Source organism: Sebastes umbrosus, chromosome 11 (assembly GCF_015220745.1).
Source record: "Sebastes umbrosus isolate fSebUmb1 chromosome 11, fSebUmb1.pri, whole genome shotgun sequence".
NCBI classification, from domain to species: domain Eukaryota; kingdom Metazoa; phylum Chordata; class Actinopteri; order Perciformes; family Sebastidae; genus Sebastes; species Sebastes umbrosus.
The window spans coordinates 33,403,961-33,428,189 of NC_051279.1; the positions used below are offsets into that span (position 1 = coordinate 33,403,961).

The window sequence follows — 24,229 nt, forward strand, 5'->3', positions numbered from 1 at the left end:
GCAGAGACAGTAGGCTTGTGTCCGACTTGATGCCGACTTGCTCTGACGTCAAGGACAAGATGACCTTACGAGATCGAGGGTTGGGGTTAGGCTGCAGTTTTTAGAGCCAGGCGCCGCAGCTGTTCTCCATCGACTGCAAGACTGCAGAGCATGATGGGAAATGCCTGCCTGTCGCCTGATCAAAGAGCTGATTGGCTCTTAGTTTTGACAACAAACACCATGTGCTGTAGAAAGTCACAACCTTCTGTGTAATTGTAATATTTAATGCTAGATTGTAGGATATTAGTTGTGCAATGAAGGTTTCATCTGTTAACTAACACATCTTGTGTGGTTGATAATAATATTAATGATGGTTATCAAAACGGGTGCTCATTACAATGTGCACAGCTTTTCGTCCCTGCTGCGGCCGCCGGGCCTCGTCTACTTTCCAGACAAGGCTCAGTTCATATCAAACGAGCTTAGTCTAATAAAAGACACCAGTGAATTGCATTATGGGAAGTGTAGGATTCACCTGTCTACAGTAGGTGCAGTGCAGTACAATGCAATGCTCTTGGTGGGATCTCTTGTTATAGTACGGTCTAGACCTGCTCTATATAAAAAGCGTCTCGAGATAACTTCTGTTCTGATTTGACGCTATATAAAAATAAATTGAGTTGAATTGAGGTGTAGTGTTTTTGGAGCTTGACCCATACTAGGGACTAAAAGTCGGCCTCTGCAGCACATTATTTTTTTTAAATATGTTTCTTAACTTCCCCAAATTTAGTATTATTTGGTTTACTATTAAATCATTGGAGTGTTCCTTTTAGTTTTCCTTGATAGTTCAGCGAGAGTTTATCAAATACTTATGCCATGCCATGAATATGAGAACACATCAGGACAACACATTACTTACAATATTAAAGGGGAACTCCTCCAACTCTACACATCAGGGTCTGTTTCCAGATATTGAGCAGTATACTGCATAATGTATGTGAAAAGAAGTAATATAAAGCTTTTAATGTCTCCAGAGGGAGCAGTGTGAAGTCTGATAAATGTCCTCAAGTGACATCACTTGAGTCAGCGTTGGCGGGGGCTGAAGACTACAATAAAGAGATGTGGAGGTGGAGGTAGAAAGAAATGATCTTACCAGAGCTGTGTAGCCTCTTGAGGCTCCAGGATACATTATCTGCTACCAACATAACACACCTTAAATTGTTCTTATTTATTGTTTCTTATGTTTTTGCTTTTATCACTATATTCCCATGTATTTATATGGTTCTTATTGTAACTTGTCCCTCCAACTGCCTCATGCCTTTAATATGTTTCCTTTGACTTAACTAATTATTGGTTGTCTGTTGTATGTATGGATGTATGGACTGGGAATGCTACAAATGAATTGCCCCCTTGGGGATAAATAAAGTTGTCTGAACTGACCTGAACACCTGAAGAAGAGACCAAACTGTCTGCAGTCCAGTTGCATTGTGGGTAATGTACTCTGTAGGCACCAGATTTTGACAAAGAAGAACATTGTGTTTTTTTGCTGCATAAGTTTTGATCTGAACTGTCCATCATGAGTCCAACAATGTTAGAGAAGTGATTGAGCTCCATTTCAATGTATTATTTTTATTTTACGTTGTTGCTTGTGACCAGACTACATAGGAGCATTTATTAATACATAGCTGATGCAAGTCAGCCACCAGCATATCTCATGTCCTCTTCATTTGTACTGCTTTCTTTTCATACTGCACCTCTCTTACCCAACCGGTGTGCCTCCTTCTCTCCTTCTGTCCTCCCTCTGAGGCCCATCTAAAGGCCAGCTGGTGGCTGACAGCAGCTGAGCACCATAAATCACACGTGGAGGCAGAATTCCTTACGCCGCGTTGGCATTCATTTTGTCAGCCATGAAATAAAGATGTAGCGGAGCAGGAGGTCAAAGCACACAGAATGCACCCCCCCTAAAGCAACAACAATCCAACATGCACCCTTCTAAAATCGTTATCCTTCCTCAGTGTCTTTCTCTCCACAGGTAGCTGCTCTCATCACCTCTTCTTTTGTGTGGTCTGCCTTGTCTGCTCATAATTTACGGTTGGGTTTGACTGTTCTGGGTTTCTGACGGTGGATAGCAGGATCTCTGGAAGCCCAGTGAACGTGGTTGTGATTCTTAAGCACGTCACATCAACATCTTTGTCATATATATTTTATACCAAGATAACAATGTTTTGGCGATGCTGATATTTATATTTGTAAGGATCTAATTATCTTGTTGTAAGGATCTAATTATCTTGCTTTGTGAGCAACTTTTTATTGGTTCATGTTGGTACATGTACACATATACAGATGTAGTTCCAAAACAATTCAACTTAAATTGATTCATGGTATATTGTGCATGTACATAACAATACCTAGTGTACAAATACTAATATGGAAACATGCATATCGATATACAAAGACAGCAAACTTTTATATCATTATCACAACTTTATTATTTCAAGATAACAAATTCTGTTTTGTTATGTGAAGGCCTACCGTCATTGTTAAGGTGATATAAATTAAGGTAATAGTACAAGAGGAATGAATCCATAATGACACACACTTTGACTGTCCTTGAAGTACAGAGATCTGTTACCCTGTTAGCCTAGTCTACCACCATGATACCAGAATGGATGATAACAATGGATCAAATATCTAATGTGAATGGAGTCACTCATAAAAATATTATCACCACCACCACAGTTGTTCTCCACAGCTCCACAGCAAGTGTTAGCATCTTTCAGCTCATTGTACGGCTGCAACTTGTTTGGGTTCAGTGTCTGCTCTCTCCAGCAGCTGTTTTCAGTGATAAAGCTCTGATAAACCCACTGTGCACGACCTGCTCACCACCATCCCTAAAAGCAAGGTGAATATTGGACTTACAGAAACACAACTCCAAATGAATGTTGTACATAGCCATGATTCTGCTATCATATTCACCATATCAACTTTACAAGCTGATAATATGTCAATTTTGTGTTTACAGCTTGTTCTGCTGCACCCAAGCAGACAAATAGATCTATTTAATACTGCTTTAGATATGCAGACACACATACCAACATACACAATGGATGCACCGATACCGATACCGGATTGGATATCGGGCCAATACTGACTCAAATAGCTGGATCTGATCTATTATATTCATGTTTATATACTATTTACATTATAGACTGGAATTTGAATTCCTGTTTAGGTTTTGACCAGTTCGTTGCTACATTAAAAAGGTTTACACCTGAATTATAACTTCGGTTAATTCTGAAGATTTTTTACCAAGTCGCTGGTGAACGATTTATTATTTTAATAATAAATAACAATTCACTAAGTTTATTTCTATGTATTTATTAGTTACATTTTGTTTTATAAAGTTAGACAAAACACTGGTATCAGTATCAGTATCGGTATCGGTATCGGTATCGATATCGGTATCGGTATCGGTATCGGTGCATCCCTAACATACACACATGCAACCACAGACACAAATACACCCATTCCTACATGTGAAAGAGCTCATTGTTGCAGCACACCTGCCCGGTCTCCATCATGACCGCAGCAACATAATGGAATCCCATGTAGGATTTTTGGTTAATCCATGTCCTGCTTGTTCCTGCATTAGTCTGCGTGTCACGGTGACATGTAGCCCGGCTTCTGCCCGGCCGGCCAGGGGGATTGTGTTCACGCGGTATGTATGTCAACGTATATAACACATGTACAGCATACACCCACCGGCAGGAATGAACAACTGAACGAGGCAGAGATCATTCTGGTTAATGTGTGAGGATGCAGGGGCCAAAGGTCAAATGTGTGCAATTACATTTATTTTGTGTTTATGGGCCCCTTCTGATACGTCAGTCTGTTGATAATAATAAACACCGATATTAAACATCTTTAAAGTGTTTAAAGTGCAGTATAAGAAATGACAATTATTATGTTTCTCCACATTTAACTCTAATCAGGACGGAAAAGCTGGTGACAAAATAACTACTGTGGGTGTCAAAATAGTACTTAATATTAATATGTATTTATTTATATAATGTATATAAACAATAATAGCTTATAAAAATTAGTCATCTTTAAAAATGAATATAATATTGTAGCTTTTTCAGGGCCCTTTAGCTCAAGATCAAAGCACAAAGTTCATTTAAAATAGATCTTTTAAAAAGAGGTTACCTTGTTTAAATGTTTTTATTTTCTTGTTACTCAGGGTCCCAAACAGGGTTGGACTCCAGCAACTCCTTTTACATCCCAGGCAGTCATATGAGCTACTGTAATAGAAACGTATTGATTAGTGCAGCTTAAGATTTAAATGAGGTTTCCAGGACTAGACTGTGGAATGACCTCCCTGAGGAGATCAGGGCTGTAAACACTTTAAAAACACACTTTGTTAGAATATATTTTCTATGATTTTATTCATGTTTTATGAATAATGTTTCATAATGTTATATATAACGTTTTATGTTTGTTTTACTCTCTGTGTTTTTATGTGTTCAGTTTTTACTTTTACTTCATTTCATTCTCTTTGGCTTTTAAATGTCTTCTGTTTTTATTGTAGAGCACTTTTTAACTGTGTTTTGATAAAATGTATTATTATTATTATTATTGTTAATATTATGTGTGTAAAGTACGAAATGTTTCCAAAACTGTATCCTTGAATTTTCTTCAAGTTTTCTGCCAAAATTACATCCAAATAGAACGTTTTTGTTTCATAAATATTTCTGACAGTGTATTATATATATATATATATATATATATATATATATGTGTGTGTATTAATCAGATAAATCAGTCTTGTCTTCTCACAAAGGCTGAATAGCTTCATGAGAAGTTGCTCTGAACTATTCAGTTAGTGTTTGTCTTTTGTTCATCACCATGTGTTCCTTCATAGTAACTGGGGCATTTAACCTTGTTACTATGAAGCTGTAAATTCAACATGAACTGACTAATTTCTTTAAAATCCCAAATGAGAGTCTTTTAACTTGCTCAGAGCAGCTCTCGTCAGTTCCGTCTGTCCTCTTCCCATGCCTCTCTTTCTGTTGGAGGCCGTGGTCAGGGTTGGAGGCCGTGGGCAGGGTCAAAGGTTAAAAGGATAGGTCCATGTTTGTCTAGTGGTATTGTCATGGCCTTGGTCTGTCTGACCTCCAGTGTGCTGTGTTCACATCAGGGCGCAGGGTGAAACGTGCATGTGTATGTGCATGTGCATTAGCATACATACAAATGAAGCCACATAACTGTCTGAGTTATGCTAAGACATCAAAGGGAGAGAGTAGAACTGTCATCCAGCTGCTGAGCATCTTTAATGGACTGGGGATACTGGTCCCACTGGTTCTCCGGTGAGAGAGGTTGTCTGAGGGGTTAACTCTGGTTGTAAAACCTGAGGTGGATATTTCCCTTTCAAAGATCCTTTGAAGAGGAACAAAGGGCTGAGTCTGTCGTGGAGATTACCGTGTTAAGCCACGGCCGGCCTCGCCCACCCAGGATGGCTGCAGACTGTACAGAGCTGTCGTGTCAGTGCTGGCCTGCAGACTGAGAAATCATCCACATTAAGGCTATTTACTATGGCTATCTAATATGGCTATCTAATATGGCTATTTAATATGGCTGTCTGTGGGTTAGATCACCCTCAGATTCTCCATGTTCCATGTGTCATGTAACAAGGGGTAGATTCCCTTTGTGGAAACAGGTTCAGACGGCAATAAAAGGAGATGACGGTGTGGTGGTCTGGCTGGTGGTGGTCATGGGTGGTGGGCAGGATGGTTGGTGTGGTGGTCTGGGTGGTGGTCGGTGTGGTGGTCTGGGTGGTGGTCGTGGGTGGTGGTCGTGGGTGGTGGTCTGGGTGGTGGGCGGGGTGGGCGGTGTGGTGGTGGGGGTGGTGGTCGTGGGTGGTGGTCTGGGTGGTGGGCGGGGTGGTCGGTGTGGTGGTGGGGGTGGTGGTCGGTGTGGTGGTGGTCGTGGGTGGTGGGCGGGGTGGTTGGTGTGGTGGTCGTGGGTGGTGGTCGAGGGTGGTGGGTGGGGTGGTTGGTGTGGTGGTCGTGGGTGGCGGGCGGGGTGGTTGGTGTGGTGGTGGGGGTGGTGGTCGTGGGTGGTGGGCGGGGTGGTTGGTGTGGTGGTCTGGGTGGTGGGCGGGGTGGTTGGTGTGGTGGTGGGGGTGGTGGTCGTGGGTGGTGGACGAAGTGGTTGGTGTGGTGGTAGTGGGTGGTGGGCGGGGTGGTTGGTGTGGTGGTCTGGGTGGTGGGCGGGGTGGTCGGTGTGGTGGTGGGGGTGGTGGTCGTGGGTGGTGGGCGGGGTGGTTTGTGTGATGGTCTGGGTGGTGGGCGGGGGTGGTCGGTGTGGTGGGCGGTGTGGTGGTCGTGGGTGGTGGGCGGGGTGGTTTGTGTGGTGGTCTGGGTGGAGTTCATGTCTGCAATCAACGGGATCTTTCCCTAACAATACCACTGTTCATGATAATGATTTTATTATTATTATTTTGGGTCATTCACGTCCCCATGAATTACTTCCTCATATTTTCTCTAAAATTTGTCAAATATTTGCATAATTGCTAAAATGATAGAGTAAGGTCTTCTTCATAACATAGACAAAGAATAATACACATTAAGATGTTTTGGTACATGTGCTCTATTTCACCATGTCCCCAGAGCAAAGTAATCAACTTCTACAAGAACTATAAAAATACACAAAATATGATGTAATTACTGTATAGGCCGTGTTAAACTCTCTCTGATTATAGAAATACCATTTTCATCATTTACTATGTCCCTGAGTTCATTTTCCACACTGTTAGTTAAAAAAACAAAGAAGATCGCACTTATTGAGACCATCTTCAGGAAGTGATTCAAAGTAATAAAGTAGGGTGAGCATACATTTTTACTCATGTCTTTTTTTCCATGTTTCATGATCTTCATTTTTTTGTCACATTCTTCTAAGTTCCACTTTTTCTTTATCAAGAAAGTTGGTTTGATCAAAAACATTTTAAAACATATTTGATATAGATATACGAGTTGTGTTAGAAGGTTAAATCTGGATCACTCACAGAGCTAATATATGTATGGCTAACTTAGCTCCAAATGTTCCAGCCTGTTAGGTTCCACCTCTATAGACCGGTCTATAAGCCGGTCTACCCATAAGCATTATTATTTGAGTTCTTATCTTTTCCTGGGTACTATTCTTACATAATGAAAAAAAGATGAAAAATCCATATTTTTTTCAAAAGTCATGACGCTGAAATGTTTCTGCATAACAAGGATGAGCCTCTTCGTTCTTCTGTCTCTTCTTCATCACTTATAAATATATACACACACTCATACACGTACACATGTGAGTCATACATAGTAAAATGTTTCATTCTTTTACAATTTATATTTTTATTTATGTATTTTTATTTGTCTATACCCTCTATCTCTCTCTAGTCCTACCTCTGTTTGTGTTTAGTTACTTTCCCGTGCACCAAGAAAGAAAAGGAATTATCCTCTGAGAATCATCCCATAGCGACCATGAGAATCCATACCACATGTCCCAGTAGTCTGTCCAGTTCGTCAGGACATCGTAGTGTGATGCAGACATATTGATCTTGTTGTCTTGGCTCCATTGTATACTACTGAACACGTTGGACAGGATTTCATTAAGACTAGAGTCCTTGCCATTAATAGAGATAATGAAAGTCAAGAGAGGAGTGAAATATGTGCGAGAGGATGTACAGTATGCGAGTTGGCAAGATGAGAATGTGTCCGTCTTGCTGCTCGTCTCATGGAAATTTAAGATGTGTGGAAATGTCCTGAGCGGGGAATGCAGATGATAAAATGTCTGTGACAGTTTTATTGTGATCCAGGAGCATCCTTAGCCAAGACATCAGTCAGCCCGACTCGACGGACTCTCACAGCTGCTGTTATTTAGACGACAATTCACGACCACCGCGCCGTCGGGGACATTTGATCTGACTGGCTGGGTTACTGTATGGGGGGGTTTAGATGAACATAAATAACTGAGCTTAATGAGGCCCATGATTTTAATATCTCCAGGCTTTAAACGTCACATCTGTGCAGCCACGGTGTGCCTGAAACAACACAGCTTGGTTTACCGGCAACGTGCACAACAGCACATGGTCTGATCGGAGTTGCAGTAGCCACCCTATTGGACGACATGTACTTGTCAAATGTCTGGTGTCAACTTGAGAGCTGGCTGTGGGTCAGACCATGCTTAAAGTCTTATTCATATCAATCTGTCTAGTTGTTTCCATCAATAAATCTTTTACAGATTATTCTCTCCCTGTTAGCTGGCTGGTTTTGTTCACTGAATGTTTCCCTCGGGCCTCGTCTCAACTCAGCAACTCTGTCAGTGCTGGAGAAAATCACAGAGATAGAAACAGAAGTTTGGAACTTTAAACCAACATTAATCAATACTTCTGAAACTAAAGGGGAATCAGAATCTGCTTACAGGTGTTGGGAAGTACTACTGTATATGTGAAACCAGTTGTAGGCTGCAAAGTCTGATATCCTCTGATATCCTCTGATGTCCTCTGATGTTACTTGAGTGATGTCACTTGAGGCAGCTTTGGCTGAAAAACACAAGCTTGGAGCTTCAAAAAATAAGGAATACTGAAAAAAAACCTGTTAAACCGACTGATCATAGTGTAAGCTACTCTCACCAAGCTGGTGTGTATAACTGACAGATACAGCTACAGAGTATATGGAGCAGCTAGACACACACACACACTGTATTTTCCTCAGGAGTTGCTGAAGACCAACCCAGAGCTAAAAGGAGAGGACATATTGGACTCAGGGGCGGAGTGAGGGAAGGCTTCTGTTTCTCAAAAGGAGGTTTTAGGTTTATGAAATACCTTCAACTTTGTGTCACTTTGTTTCCCAAACGATGTACAGATTTGTAGGTATTCTATTATCTCAAATGGCTTGTAAAATAGTGCATAGCTTCTGTAAATGGGAAAAACATGCCCCCGGACCCCCCTAGTTTTGGGCTGAGCCCCGGATGTTTACGCCTGGCTCCGCCCCTGATTAGACTTCCATTCGTGCCCAGAAACATTACTCCAATGGGATGATAATGTTGCTCTGTGTTAACATGTTACAACTTGGTATGTATGTATGTGGTGGATGTGTATTTATCTGTCAACTTGTTTTGATGCATCTTTGCCCCCCCCCATGCCCAAAAAACAGTTGATGCAGCTGTAAAGTATGCCATTATTTGAAGATTTAGAAGACACATGTTTATAGTAGTAACTGTATCCATAGCCTACCAAAGCAAAGCAAGTCATCTACAGTATACTGTATGTCTTCTAAATGTACCCGTACCTTCAAAGGTATGTGTTGTAAAAGCAAAATGAAAATATGCCATGCTCCCTATCTCATTTGGAAGATCATGACCAGGCCTCTTATGAGTTGTTAAGAAGAGAATAGTCTGTGCATGTAAACACAGCATTGATACAATGACAGATGGCTGAGAGTCTGACAGTGGAGGAGACATGCAATCTCAACAGGCCTAGAATAGACACTGAGCAGCACTAAATTAGTGCCTCCTTTCTCCACCTGACCATCCACACACCACATGTGTCAATCCCCTCACCCTCCGGCATCTCCTGCCCTTTGGTAACCTGAGGCCAGGGAGAAATAACCACGCTCTCAGGTGAAATATCAGCTTACACTTCCCGCTCCAACGGGACAAATATGAAAACTAGACGTGTATTTGCCTCACCAGAATGCCAATCAATCAGAAACTGAAGCTCAAAGCGGAGCTTCAGTTTCGTTTGAGAAAACTAAAGCAGGCTAAGTTTGAGAAATAGTGAAAGAAATAATGTGTGCAGCCGGCGGAGGGGCGTGATTGATACAGAGGAACCTGAATTAGACTGATGTGTCTGGGCCTGAGAGAACAAATAGCAAAGAATGAAAGAAATGAGACTGACCTGAAAATGTTTTCTTATTTCTTGACTGCAGAAACGGAGTGTTTCAGACAGAAGGTTAATACAGGTATATTCAGACAGACAGGATGAGAAAAATAATGTGTTTTTTGAACATTAAAGCATGTAAAGATATTCTAGTAAAAACACAAAATACAAGTATGAACCTGAAAATGAGCACGATATGTCCCCTTTAAAAGGATCTCTTTAACCAAATACAACATAAACATGCTACTTATACGCTACTTACAGTATACGTGCATCGGTGAAAACAACCCAATGATTCAATATTAACACTCACAGAGGGCATTATATAATATAATGATATATATATATACATATATATATCATTATATTATATATATATACATATATATATCATTATATATGTTCCACTTTTCCTTCCTTCAGTAAAGGATTTGAATACTTGATAAGTATAAAAGAATAGGGTGGAAAAACATGTATCTTCTTTTTGTTTGCATGGTATCATAGTCACAGATGTGAGCTAAGGTAAAATATAGTACTTTTATTTTAGGAATTTGTACTTTATTGATATATTTTTCTTTTTGACTAATTGATGTGATGATTCACTTTCACTTTAAACATCTTCCAGCAAAGTATGTTAACCGTTACCTTAATATAAACTATTTTACAGCACTGACCACGGCCTGTGGACCAGAGTCAGTTGCTCTTGTTTCTCCATCAGCGACTGTAACACTCAGTGAGACATTAACGCCCGACTCTCTGAGTGGCAAATAGACAAGAAATTGACAGTGACAGTGCAGTAGCAATGTCAAGGAGCTGAGGAGAGGCAGTTATGAGTGTGAGAACTGTTGTTGATTGTTGGAGGGCAGACGACGCCGCGGCGGCCCGTTGGGATATTTTGTGAGTGGTAGATAAGTGGGGTGTCAATGACAGAGTGATGTCTCCATCTACAGCCAACAATTTGTCAAGTTCGTCACCCAAAAAAGGAACGTGGAGTAGCAAGCAGGGCCTGCCACTTCAGTGTCAGTCTCCACGCACGCATACACACACACAGCTGTGTCGTTGTATATGCCAGGCGAGCAGAGAGGGCAAACACTAATGGAGTGTGTGGATGTGATTTTCTTTATTTACCCTGAAAGTTAATGTGCTTTAAATATTTCTTTCACACACCAACTGCATGCTTGCAATGCTTGTCCAGTGTTACCACATATTCATGTATACATATGTGGATATGTTTGTTATTTTAAAATGCAACAGGTGTATAAGTGTACAGTTGCATGTGTGTGTGTGTGTGTGTGTGTGGGGGGGGGGTCAAACCAAATGACTCCTGGCTCCTAACCCCTCCACCGTCCCAGTAATGCAGACAGGCAGTCTAAAGGCGGCCCTCTGTCCCGTGTCAGGGGGCCAGCTCCCCACGCTGACCTTTTTAACACCTCCGGGACCCCTGAAAGCATCCGGACAAAAGTCACATTTTACAGCCTGCAGGAGCACGATCCTACTGAGCTAGAGACCTCCAGGACCCCTGCAAGCATTCGGCGAAAAGTCACATTTTACAGCCTGCAGGAGCACGATCCTACTGAGCTAGAGACCTCCAGGACCCCTGCAAGCATTCGGCGAAAAGTCACATTTTACAGCCTGCAGGAGCACGATCCTACACTGTAAACAATTGCTGTTAATTTACAGCAGAATTTCAACAGTATTAACCTGTTATTGCTAAAAACAGTGCTTTACTGTTAATACAAAAGAAAATCTGTTAAATTACGCTCATAGGCCGTTTTTTAACTGAACTATAATGTATTCTTAAAAAACAGCACTTTACTGCTGATCAACTGTCTAAAGTATCATGAATAACAGTTTGATGCAGTATTTTTTGAATTCTGGGAAGAGCAATTTCACCTGATCTGCACATGTGAGGCTGGATCCGTTCTTTTCTTCATCCATTCCCATCTTACTGATTATTTGGTAAGTAGTAATTTTATTTAATTAATAAATCTGTGCAAAGGTTATCAGTGATGTTTCCAGTTAGTTTGCATTACTGAATATGTGCATGTCATGATAGAGGGATTCAACAGCTAGCTAGAATTTCACAGATGATTGCATATTAATCGGACAACACAAGGAGCTCATTTTAATATCTATGTATTCAAGTTAATATCTAAGTTAATGTGCTGACACATGTATTTTGCCAGTGAATTCATGCATAACGACGGTGTATACATTTTACAGTCTATGGAAGTCCCTTCAACATTTAAAGTAACATTAAGACTTCAGTGCATGTTGGTTATTGGGTGGTAATTCAGCAGAGCAGATACAAAATTGAAGGCAAGGTTATTTACTAGCTAACTAGTGTTTTTGAATGATATCTGAAAACCACATGTTCTATAGATCAGATGGTCAGAATATTCATAATTGATCAAAAAACGGTTTCTCAACCAGTAATGCACACCACTCAACACAATTCATTTAAAACATTGACTAAAAATCCATGAAGTTGACTGAGGAAAATTCTTTCTAAGTTTCAGGTGAAACAGCAGGAAGCTATTGGCGCTGGATGGTCAGCCTTGAGGGCCACTTCATATGTGAGGGGATCCAGCCCACCTTCTTGATGGGACTTGCTGCATTATTTTCCACCTTCTACACCTGCACGCTCAAATTAATCTCAAGGTTAGATACTTTCAGTAAAACCTGTATTTTTATTGTGGCATTAATTTAAGTGATTCACACAACTTGATTTTTACACAGTACCTGAAGAAACACTATAATTTTTCAGGTGCACCGTAGGAATAAACCCTGAGAGAGGCACCAAGGATGGACAGGGCAAAGTCTTCTCAAAGAAAACTGGCAAATTCACGAGCTACAAGACAAGACTACAACCGTATATCCACATGTATCCACTCTGCTGATGGGACTCATGGACTTGAGTGGGACTTCATTTAAAATGGTGAGTTTACATTACATACATGATAAGAGGAAATGAGGGGTACACACACTGATTTTGTATGTGAGAAGTTACAATGAAAGTTGTGTTGGAACTCATATATCTCTCTCTCACACAGTCAGCGGGCTACCAAGGCTGGATTGAGAGAACTGGTGTCTTTGAGTGGGCCATAAGTCATTCACTAACTCACTCCCTGACCATCGCCCAATACTTGGACTTCCACACTTATCCATGTGCCTTGTTAGAGACTGAATATTCATACTTGGACATGATGTCACATGTCTAGTGGTGTTGGTGCTCATTATGATATAAGGCAAAATATTATTTGAGAGTTTTGTTTTAACTCTATGATATAGCTCAACTGTCTGTAACTGTTCCACAAAGTAAGGTTAGTAAGATTGACAGATGTCTTCAGAAATGCTATTTCTTCTGAAATTTGGTTTGTTATCTGTGACAGGTTTTTGTTGGCGCTGTGTTGAACTTCATATGAAAATAAAAAGTAAAGTGCAATAAGATAAGCTGTAGATTTTCTTTTCTCACACATTGTACATGATTGTAAAAGCAGTGAATTAGCTCTGTTCTTCACTCACATGTTGTTATGGTTTGCATTCTGTGCTTGTAGCCATATAGACAGACATTTTGGGCATCATAGCCTTAATTATAGCCTTTTTCTTAACAAGTGCCTTTAATTGTATTTAGTGTGACTATTCCTATGTCTGTAACCTGCTAAGTCTATTCATATAGGCAAAAAATAATGTTTATTAAAATGTATGTAAAAAATACAACCTAAATAGTGCATTAAAACAAATCAGTAAGATAATGTAAAAGAAAGGGGAAAATGTCGTGATCTGTTTACAACGTTGACCCAAACGCAGAGTAACAAGCAGGAACGGAAGTTTTTAAATAAAAGCGAGCTTTATTTAAAGCTGACAAAAATCCAAAAACCACAAAACAAGGAGGGGAACAAAGTACAAAGAAAACATACCAAAACCAAACTGAGAACAAAACAAAAACTACAAACCAGAGGATACGAGAACACGGGCAGGAGGAACACTAAGACCAGAGCTGGAGGAAACAATGAACACGGAGGACAAGGTAGACGGGACTGGGGAGACAAGACGAACCAACCAGGACAGAGGGGAAACACACAGGCTTAAGTAACAGACAAGATTACACACAGGTGAAACAAATCAGGGCGGGGCAGACAATCAACAAAAGGCGGGAAAACAAACAAAGGAGGGAAGTAAAACCAGACAAGACACAGGAGGAGTGAACTACCAAAATAAAACAGGAAACACCAGAAATATATACAAAAACACCAAATCCAAAATCACAAAAGTAATTAATAAGAGGCTGGCACCGCCAGAACATGACATAGCCTCCCCCTCAAGGGACGGATCCCAGACGTTCCACAAACAGAACCGGGTGGGCGGAGGGGGGTCCGGAGGGGGGTCCGGAGGGGGGTCCGGAGGAGGGACTCCAGGAACAGTGGGCACCGATTATCTCAGGCGGACGGCCCGAGGGCAAAACCGGGACAGAGTCAGGGAACTCGGGCGGACGGCCTGAGGGCAGGGCAGAGACAGAGCCGGGAAACTCCGGTGGATGACCCGGGGGCAGAACCGGGACAGAGTCTGGGAACTCGGGCGGACGGCCCGGGGGCAGGGCAGAGTCAGATCCGGGAAACTCAGGCGGACGGCCCGGGGGCATAACCGGGACAGAATCTGGGAACTCAGGCGGACGACCCGGGGACAGAACCGGGACAGAGTCTGGGAACTCGGGTGGACGGCCCGGAGGCAGGGCAGAGTCCGAGCCGAGAAACTCCGGCAGATGACCCGGGGGCAAGGCAGAGTCAGAGCCGGGAAACTCGGGCGGACGGCCCGGGGGCAAGGCAGAGTCAGAGCCGGAAAACTCGGGCGGACGGCCCGGGGGCAAGGCAGAGTTAGAGCCGGGGAACTCGGGGTCTTGGAACTGTGGCCCAGCAGACACAGGAACAAGGTTTTTGGGCTGAAACCCAGGCGAAACAGGAGGTGACGGTTGCGGCCCAACCGGCGAACCGGACGGAGCAGGAGGTGGCGGTTGCGACCCAACCGGAACAGCAGGTGACGGTTGCGACCCAACCGGAACAGCAGGTGACGGTTGCGGCCAAACCGGAACAGCAGGTGGCGATTGCGACCCAACCGGAACAGCAGGTGGAGGTTGCGACCCAACCGGAACAGCAGGTGACGGTTGCGACCCAACCGGAACAGCAGGAGTCGGCCGGACCGCCGACAGGACACGTGGAACAGGAGTCGGCCGGATCGCCGACAGGACACGTGGAACAGGAGTCGGCCGGACCGCCGACAGGACACGTGGAACAGGAGTCGGCCGGACCGCCGACAGGACACGTGGAACAGGAGTCGGCCGGACCGCCGACAGGACACGTGGAACAGGAGTTGGCCGGACCGCCGACAGGACACGTGGAACAGGAGTCGGCCGGACCGCCGACAGAACGCTTGGAGCAGAGGTCGACCGGACCTCCGACAGGACGCTTGGAGCAGAGGTCGACCGGACCTCCGACAGGACGCTTGGAGCAGAGGTCGACCGGACCTCCGCCAGGACGCTTGGAGTAGAGGTCGGCCGGACCTCCGACAGGACGCTTGGAGCAGAGGTCGACCGGACCTCCGACAGGACGCTTGGAGCAGAGGTCGGCCGGACCGCCGACAGGACGCTTGGAGAAGAGGTAGGCTGAACCCCCGACACAGGAGCAGGCCTGGATTCGGCTGAGACACTGGGCAGCCTAGATCTCCTTCTCCGATATCCATGCCTCGCTCCAGGGACTCCAGCTCCCAGACGGCAATCCTGCAGGAAGCCAACAGGCCGGGGCTGAGGCTGATGCTCGGGCCGAATCCGGATGCCCAAAAAGGCATAAAAGCTCTCTGCTGGGGTCATTATGGTTGGTTCGTTCTGTCGTGATCTGTTTACAACGTTGACCCAAACGCAGAGTAACAAGCAGGAACGGAAGTTTTTTAAATAAAAGCGAGCTTTATTTAAAGCTGACAAAATCCAAAAACCACAAAACAAGGAGGGGAACAAAGTACAAAGAAAACATACCAAAACCAAACTGAGAACAAAACAAAAACTACAAACCAGAGGATAACAAGAACACGGGCAGGAGGAACACTAAGACCAGAGCTGGAGGAAACAATGAACACGGAGGACAAGGTAGACGGGACTGGGGAGACAAGACGAACCAACCAGGACAGAGGGGAAACACACAGGCTTAAGTAACAGACAAGATTACACACAGGTGAAACAAATCAGGGCGGGGCAGACAATCAACAAAAGGCGGGAAAACAAACAAAGGAGGGAAGTAAAACCAGACAAGACACAGGAGGAGTGAACTACCAAAATAAAACAGGAAACACCAGAAATATATACAAAAACACCAAATCCAAAATCACAAAAGTAATTAATAAGAGGCTGGCACCGCCAGAACATGACAATAAAACAGTAAATTAACTATAAAATACTGTGAAATTAATCAAAAAACCTGTATATACTGTATTTTTCATTAACAGTACAAAGCTGTAAATTTCAGCGACAGTATAATAATGTTAATTTTACAGTAGAATAATGGCAACCCTGCTTCCAGCTCTTTACTGTTATTTTACTGGGAAATTCTTAACAGTGTACTGAGCTAGAGACGGTACGGATAATCTAATCTAAGGGATGGCAATGTCAATTTTCTCCCACATTTCTCTTTACTACCCAGAGTGCCATGCAATTTATAAAATGTGCATATTGGGTGAAATGTGTGTACTATTGTAGCTGTATATTGGATATTGTAAGCATGACATAACTAGTGTATCACATAATCACCACCACTCCTCATGGACAGGTAGCCGCTGCTGTTACTGGTGTGTTCTAGTAATCACAGTTCAGGAGGAAGGAGGAAGTCCAGTAGGCCTTTTAGGTAACCAGTCAATCATAAACTAATGAATTGTTCCCATTTGCATTATTTGTTGAGTCTTAATATGTACAAATGATTAATAAAGGGTCATAATATGAGGATTTTTATGTGCTAACATCATTATTACATAGTCACAATTTACAGTTACCATTTCAAATTAAGATAAACAAAAAGATTCTTATCATTATTTTTGCTTTTATTTTTGTGGAGATATAGACAGGAAATGCATTGAGAGACAGGGACATTACATGCAGCAAAGGCCCCAAGCCGGACCTGAACCCAGGACAGTGCAGCCTCTGTATGGATGTCCTCCATAGATGTAGATCAACACACAAGCAGACAGTGAAACACTGACTGTTAGACATGCTGCAAGTTGTACGGAACAAAGCGGAACTGATTTATAAATCACAAAAGATTCACGACATGTCCACTAATTATTTATAGATCATTTACAATGATAATGATTAATTCATCATTAACTATTAACGTATAGATGACTCAGGACTGACCATCAACTGAAATGTCACCAAAACCTTTCTGCACAACAAACAATTACAACCGATAAAAAGAGTACATAACAGCTGAGTATCCTTAGGAGTTACACCGACTTTATATCAGTTGTTAGTAGTGTGTCCTTCATGTGGCGAGGTGTAAAGTGAGGATGTGGAATTTGGTCGGGGTGGTGGAGGGACGTTGTTAGATATTCATGGACAAGTTTACGTCCCATCTTCAATTAATGTTAAGATTTTTCCGTTACGTTAATCTTTTCTAAACTTAACCAAGTGTTTAGTTTCCTAAACCTAACCATACCTTCACCTAAGCCCTGTTTTAGGGGGGTATTGAATTAATTAATTAATCAAAAATAAATTGTGAAAGTGTGTAAGGGTTTAGAATATTATGATAGAAGTATATGGTGTCCATCCCCATGCTCTATTATGTTTCAGAAGTTGTTGCAGCAATTTCTGGGTTGATACCATTTGTTACACAGATTTGGTGCTAAATTTAACCATTTTTTACCACCGGAGAATTGATAAAAATGATGAATAATCCCTCCAAAATACCACATTAAGACACTAAGACCCTGAGAAACACCATAGAAAAAGCCATGCTGTGATTTGGGATCAAAAACTGTTAACATTTGGAGATTTCTGCTACAATTGCATGTTTCAATGATTGGATGGTGAGCACTTGTGTTGTGTAAACTGCTCAGAAACCCCCTTATTGTCAGCCTAGCTAGAATAGCCATCCATCCTCTGAATGCTCTAGGTCTCTAGTTTGATCCATCCATCCTCTGAATGCTCTAGGTCTCTAGTTTGATCCATCCATCCTCTGAATGCTCTAGGTCTCTAGTTTGATCCATCCATTCTCTGAATGCTCTAGGTCTCTAGTTTGATCCATCCATCCTCTGAATGCTCTAGGTCTCTAGTTTGATCCATCCATCCTCTGAATGCTCTAGGTCTCTAGTTTGATCCATCCATCCTCTGAATGCTCTAGGTCTCTAGTTTGTGGCTGTAAAGTTTCATGAGGCTGTGATTATCCTAGAGGTCACCGAAGGTCATTTTATACAGGGAGGTCAATGAAATAGCACCTATGGGGACTAACATCATCGCACACGAATACAGTTGGGCTCATTGGATCCACAAGAGTCTCAGCTTTACAGTGATACCCAATTTATGTAACTCAACACAGTTTAGGGACCCCAGTATGCAGAAGTATTCAGATACACCATTTTAGAACAGGAGACAATAACACATTTATACTGCATGTGATTATCATAAAGTGGGCATGTCTGTAAAGGGGAGACTCGTGGGTACCCTAGCTTTAAAGCTGAGACTGCTTTAGCCAATGAAAGACAGTGAATCACAGACGATCTTGTGGGTTTTTAGTTGACCTATCTATCCCTGACCTTAACCATACCATATCCATGCGTAGGCTAGATCTGGTAGAACTTGAGAATTATAACGTTAAAAACATTATCATTGAATGCTACCATTCAGCGAGGATTCATAGAATCATCCAATAGCAACGTTAAATTGTCTGATAAATCTTACATCTGCACAATGACTACCCAGGTCCAGGTTTGTAGCTCAGTTAGGAGTTCTCAGACAGTGGATGCAACCAGAGAGTGACCCTGCAGACTCTCTGGCTGTCATGGTTTACGACAGAAACACATCTGTTTTACTGGATGTTGTGGTTTCTATGAACATGCAACATTTGCACTGTGAACTCAGTGTAGGTGGTTTCACCTTCCATTGAACTGCTTTTACTTTTTAGGTGCATAAAGATCTATAAACCTCACAAATGGTCTTCAAGCTAAAAGAAAAAGAATGTTTCAAGACTTTTTTCCAACCTGCCTGTGCAGCAGTGTCTGTGTGTGCGTGTGTGTGTGTGTGTGTGTTTGTGTTTGCATGCCTGTGCGTGTATGTGTGACATGCTCCCTGTGGTGTGTGGTTTTGCAGGTGGTGGAGAGGCTGTGTCCAGGGAGCTGCTGCAGGTCTTGTTAGCACAATGAGCAGCAGTCAGGGACAGTGTTTGTGCAGGTGGACGCCCCCCCTGGTGTCAGAGCACACATAAATCTGCCAAGGGGGGGGGGGGGGGGGGTCCATGTGTAACCTGCACCTCAGCCAGGACAGACATGTTTACTGCCACAGAACAGCACAGTGCTGATCACACTGTGTCTGAGGTCGGACTCAGGTTAAACTGTTTGCATGGACTTGATTAACCGTTACTTTCTTAACAAATGAACTAGTCGCTATCATTTACCGTGCAGTTATAGCTTACTCCTAATTCATTTGAATTAAACTATCAAACATTGGTCCACTGGCTACATTGGTAATTAGAAGAAGTTTTATCCATTAAGAGGTTTGACCCAGGGAGGACCTCAGCAACCTTTCGATAAGGATGTCACAGTACCATGGATCAAGTGGTCAACCCATTCCTGGATCTGTAGGTGGTGTCTTTGTCTAAATCTGTAAATGCTTAAAATGGCTAATGGAGAACTCCACATTACAATCCTGGGGCCCGTTCTTTAACAAACTCTGACTCAAACCCTCACCCTGAGCTGACTTACCCTGAGTTGGGAACAGAACAGCTGATCAGAGTACAGTATGTTCACTTTGTGTTCATTACGGAGGCAGAAATAGAAACTATGATATTTATCTTTAAAGAACACAGAAGCCAGCAGCAGCCAGCAGCCAGCAGCCAGCAGCAGCCAGCAGCAGCAGCAGCCAGCAGCAGCCAGCAACAGCAGCAGCAGCCAGCAACAGCAGCAGCCAGCAGCAGCAGCAGCCAGCAGCAGCAGCAGCAGCAGCAGCCAGCAGCCAGCAGCAGGCAGCAGCAGCAGCAGCCAGCAGCAGCAGCCAGCAGCCAGCAGCCAGCAACAGCAGCAGCAGCCAGCAGCACCCAGCAGCAGCAAGGGTGAGAGAGGGTTGGCTTGAGTCAACAAGTTAACTCTGTTTTTATTTAAGGTAGTCCACTCCACCCTGGGATTTCTTTAATGGATGATTAAGTACTGGATCACATTAAATGTGTAAATATATTCATTCAGCTTGACAACATGCAGGTGGAAGAAGCTGAAGATGAAACACACATGTGGCATTTTTCACTTCTAGACCAACGGCTTTCCCCTCATGGTTCAGTCATAATGACATGGGTGATTTTAAAAGTGCACATTTCTAGATGTCTACTGTATTCTACATGATTATATTCCAACCTGTTGTAAATTTAAACATAGTCACTTCAATGCTGTTAAAAACACAACAACATTTTAAGCAGTTTATTTAAAAATAATCATAAACTCAGAGAGTGTATAGGCTATTTCACAACATTTATTTGATACATTTATCCTCACATTCTGTTTGGTATGGTTTATGGTACAACATGGGAACACTAAGCTACTAACATGCTTATGTTTAGCAGGCTTTACAATGGTCTCCATGTCAGTTTAGCTTTTTAGCATGCTAACATGTACTACATTTACTGAGACTGATGGTAATGGCATTAGTTTTGCAGGTATCTGGTCATACACCTGATGATGGTGCCAGAGGAAAAATTTAAATATCAACAAAGTTGTTGATATTCATCCTGAGGAGACCAAGTTTCATGTCAATACATCCAATCACTGGGCAAAAGTGGCCTCTAGGGTGCCTTCTAGGGTGCCCCCTAGAGTGCCTTCTAGGTTGCCCTCTAGGGGGCTTTCTAGGGTGCCCTCTAGGGTGCTTTCTAGGGTGCTTTCTAGGGTGCCCTCTATGGTGCCTTCTAGGGTGCCTTCTAGGGTGCCCTCTAAGTTGCCCTCTAGGGAGCCCTCTAGAGTCCCTTCTAGAGTGCCTTCTATGGTGACCTCTAGAGTGCCTTCTAGGGTGCCTTCTAGGGTGACCTCTAGAGTGCCTTCTAGGGTGCCTTCTAGGGTGACCTCTAGAGTGCCTTCTAGGTTGCCCTCTAGGGTGCCTTCTAGGGTGACCTCTAGAGTGCCTTCTAGGTTGCCCTCTAGGGTGCCTTCTAGGGTGACCTCTAGAGTGCCTTCTAGGTTGCCCTCTAGGGTGCCTTCTAGGGTGCCCTCTAGGGTGCCTTCTAGGGTGCCCTCTGGGGTGCTCATCCAGTGAAGAAAACCAGTCAGAGCTAGGGTGCCCTCTAGGGGGCTTTCTAGGGTGCCCTCTAGGGTGCTTTCTAGGGTGCTTTCTAGGGTGCCCTCTATGGTGCCTTCTAGGGTGCCCTCTAGAGTGCCCTCTAGGGTGATTTCTAGGGTTCCTTCTAGGGTGCCCTCTAAGGTGCCTTCTAGGGTGCCCTCTAGAGTGCCCTCTAGGGTGCCCTCTAGAGTGCCCTATAGGGTGCCCTCTAGAGTGCCCTATAGGGTGCCCTCTAGAGTCCCCTAGAGGGTGCCCTCTAGGGTGCCTTCTAGGGTGACCTCTAGAGTAGCAGCAGTGCTCAGAGGAAATGTCCACAACAATGTTTGACAGACTTCTGCACAGACTGTAATAACTGAGACACACATTGAAGCTGTGTTTTAAAACAAATAACACAAAAAATGCTTAACTGACCACTCAGACATCTACTAATGCTTCTGGGAACAGTTTAACATTTAACTGTCACTGTTGTGCTTTATTGAGGAAAAGGTTTAGTGAGTGTTTCCATGGTTCAGCTACCACTAGGCCTGAGGGGAATAAGACTGTGTGACTGTTTGTGTGTGTTCTAGTATTTGTGTTCTTGTAAGAGCAGAGAGCAGAAGCTCAGTGTGTCTGAACACGGCGCTGCAGCAGCGTGTATGCGAGGGCTGCTCCGCCCCGCACACAGCTAACGTTACCGACGGAGAGAAATTCTGCCCTAGAGGGGCATATATATATATATACATATATATATATGTATATATATATATATGGTAAATATAAATCTACAGCTGGCAGCCAGCTAACGTAGCTTAGCACAAAGACTGTAAACAGGGGGAAACAGCTAGCCTGGCTCTGTCCACAGGTAACACATCCACCTACCAGCACTTCTAAAGTTCACTGATTAGCACATTATCGGTTCTTACACTATACTGATTAAACCAAAGAGAAAGCATGTGTTAATTAGTGGGCTTTAGGGGTGCTGCTGGGTGGATTTAGTTACCTCTGGACAGAGCCCGGCTACCTGTTTTTTTTTCATGCCAACATAGCTTCACATTTAGCACACGGACATGAGAGAGGTTTTACCTTTAAACTGCTACTGTTCGTTAAAAACAGTCTTTTGTTCATGCTGAGGTTGAAGACATTCTGTCTGAATCTTAATGTCTCAAACACTATAGGACTCTACACTAAATATTACAGTGAACCAGCAGGTTACAGGACACTACACTAAATATTACAGTGAACCAGCAGGTTACAGTGTTTTAACACAGACCTGTGCAGCTGCACGTCTATCTAAATGACTTCAGTAATTTGAATGCAGGCCTATTGTGTGACAAGTGTGCATTGTAAGTTGTATAATGTAGAATAACATAAACATAAATATTGGATCATAAATTGTGGTCATAAACTCTGAGAGTATAGGCTATTTCACAGCATTTATTTCATGTGGTTATCCTCATATTCTGTTTGGTATGGTTTATGGTACAGCATGGGAACACTAAGCCATATTGTGCTCACATGCTCACAATGCAAATATTAACACGCTTGTTTTTTTACAAGGTTTTATCATGGTCTCCATCTCAGTTTAGCTTGTTAGCATGCTAACATTTACTACATTTACTAAACTAAGTACAGCTGAGACTGATGTCATTAGTTTTGCAGGTATTTGGTCTTTAACCCGATGATGGTGCTAGAGGAAAAGTTAAAGGATCAACACAGTTGTTACAATTCATCCAGGACCAGGACTATATGAACCAAAATTAATGGCAATACATCAAATTACTGGTGTACTCAGAAATGGAGAAAATGTGAGGAAGAAGAAGAAGAAAGGCACTTTATCAATCCCCGAGGGGAAATTAATTTTTTTTACTCTGTTATATACAGGACACACACACACTTGCACAAACAGGACCTATATACATGCGTTAATGAAAGAGATGTCAGAGCGAGGGGGCTGCCCCTGACAGGAGCCCTAAGCAGTTGGGGGTTTGGTGCCTTGCTCAAGGGCACCTCGGCAGTGCCCAAGAGGCAAACTGGCATCTCTCCAGCGACTAGTTCACACTCAGTACTTGGTCCATCCGGGGACTTGAACCGGCGACCCTCCGTTTTCCAAGCCAAGTCCCTATGGACTGAGTTACTGCCGCCCCCAAGTGCACTCTAGGGTGTCCTTCCACCAGAAAAGACAGTATTGTGCCCTCTAGGCTACCCTCAAAAGTGAGAAAACATGATGCAGTGCCCTCTAGGGTGTCCTACATGCTAAAAAACTTTCTGCACACTGGTGCCTTTATTTTTTGGCCCCTGCTACTCACACAGCCTGAGTCACTGTGAATGGAATGTCAACCTCATGGTGGCATGAGATGAAAAGTTCTGGGTATCATCAAAGTCATTATGATTCATCCCTGGGGAACATAAATATCTCCACAAACTTTCATGTCAATCAATCAATTGTGGAGATATATTTCAGTTTAAAACTAAGTGGTGGTTAAAAAGCTCTACATGTAACTCGTTTACACACATGCTAGGATATACAGTATGGCCTGTAGCGGGCATAGTAAACACTGGTCTGTAGATGTATTATGAACAGTGGCACAGACCTGGTCACAATACATCAAATTCATTTATGACACAGTCTTAGCTCTGGTTGCACCATAGTCTGGATTGGAACAAATAATTCAAAACTCTTTGTATAATTGGTTGGTTTTCAGTATGTAACGTAAAGTTATGGTAACTCGGTCCCCTAAAATACTTTTTCAAGTTTTTGTATGTGTTGACATAAAAATTTCAATTTCAATTTATTTTTGTATAGCGTCAAATCACAACAGAAGTTATCTCAAGACGCTTTATATATA

General features: G+C 42.9%; 1 protein-coding gene and 1 long non-coding RNA gene across 2 annotated transcripts; one reads left to right on the forward strand and one right to left on the reverse strand.

Moving 5' to 3' along the window:
- Window positions 1-5,741: 5,741 nt before the first annotated feature.
- LOC119497000 (extensin-like) lies at window positions 5,742-6,404 on the reverse strand. Its single transcript, XM_037784713.1, has one exon. The coding sequence runs from the start codon at window positions 6,402-6,404 to the stop codon at window positions 5,742-5,744; it is 663 nt and encodes a 220-aa protein (XP_037640641.1).
- Window positions 6,405-12,364: 5,960 nt separating this feature from the next.
- On the forward strand, window positions 12,365-13,023 carry LOC119496703. Its single transcript, XR_005208780.1, has 3 exons — window positions 12,365-12,556; window positions 12,663-12,833; window positions 12,949-13,023. It is a non-coding gene; the product is annotated as an uncharacterized LOC119496703 (long non-coding RNA).
- The last annotated feature ends 11,206 nt before the right edge of the window (window positions 13,024-24,229 follow it).

Bases quoted from the DNA above. Each gene is read 5' to 3' on its own strand.
- LOC119497000 (XM_037784713.1), bottom strand. From the start codon at position 6,404: ATGAACTCCACCCAGACCACCACACAAACCACCCCGCCCACCACCCAC.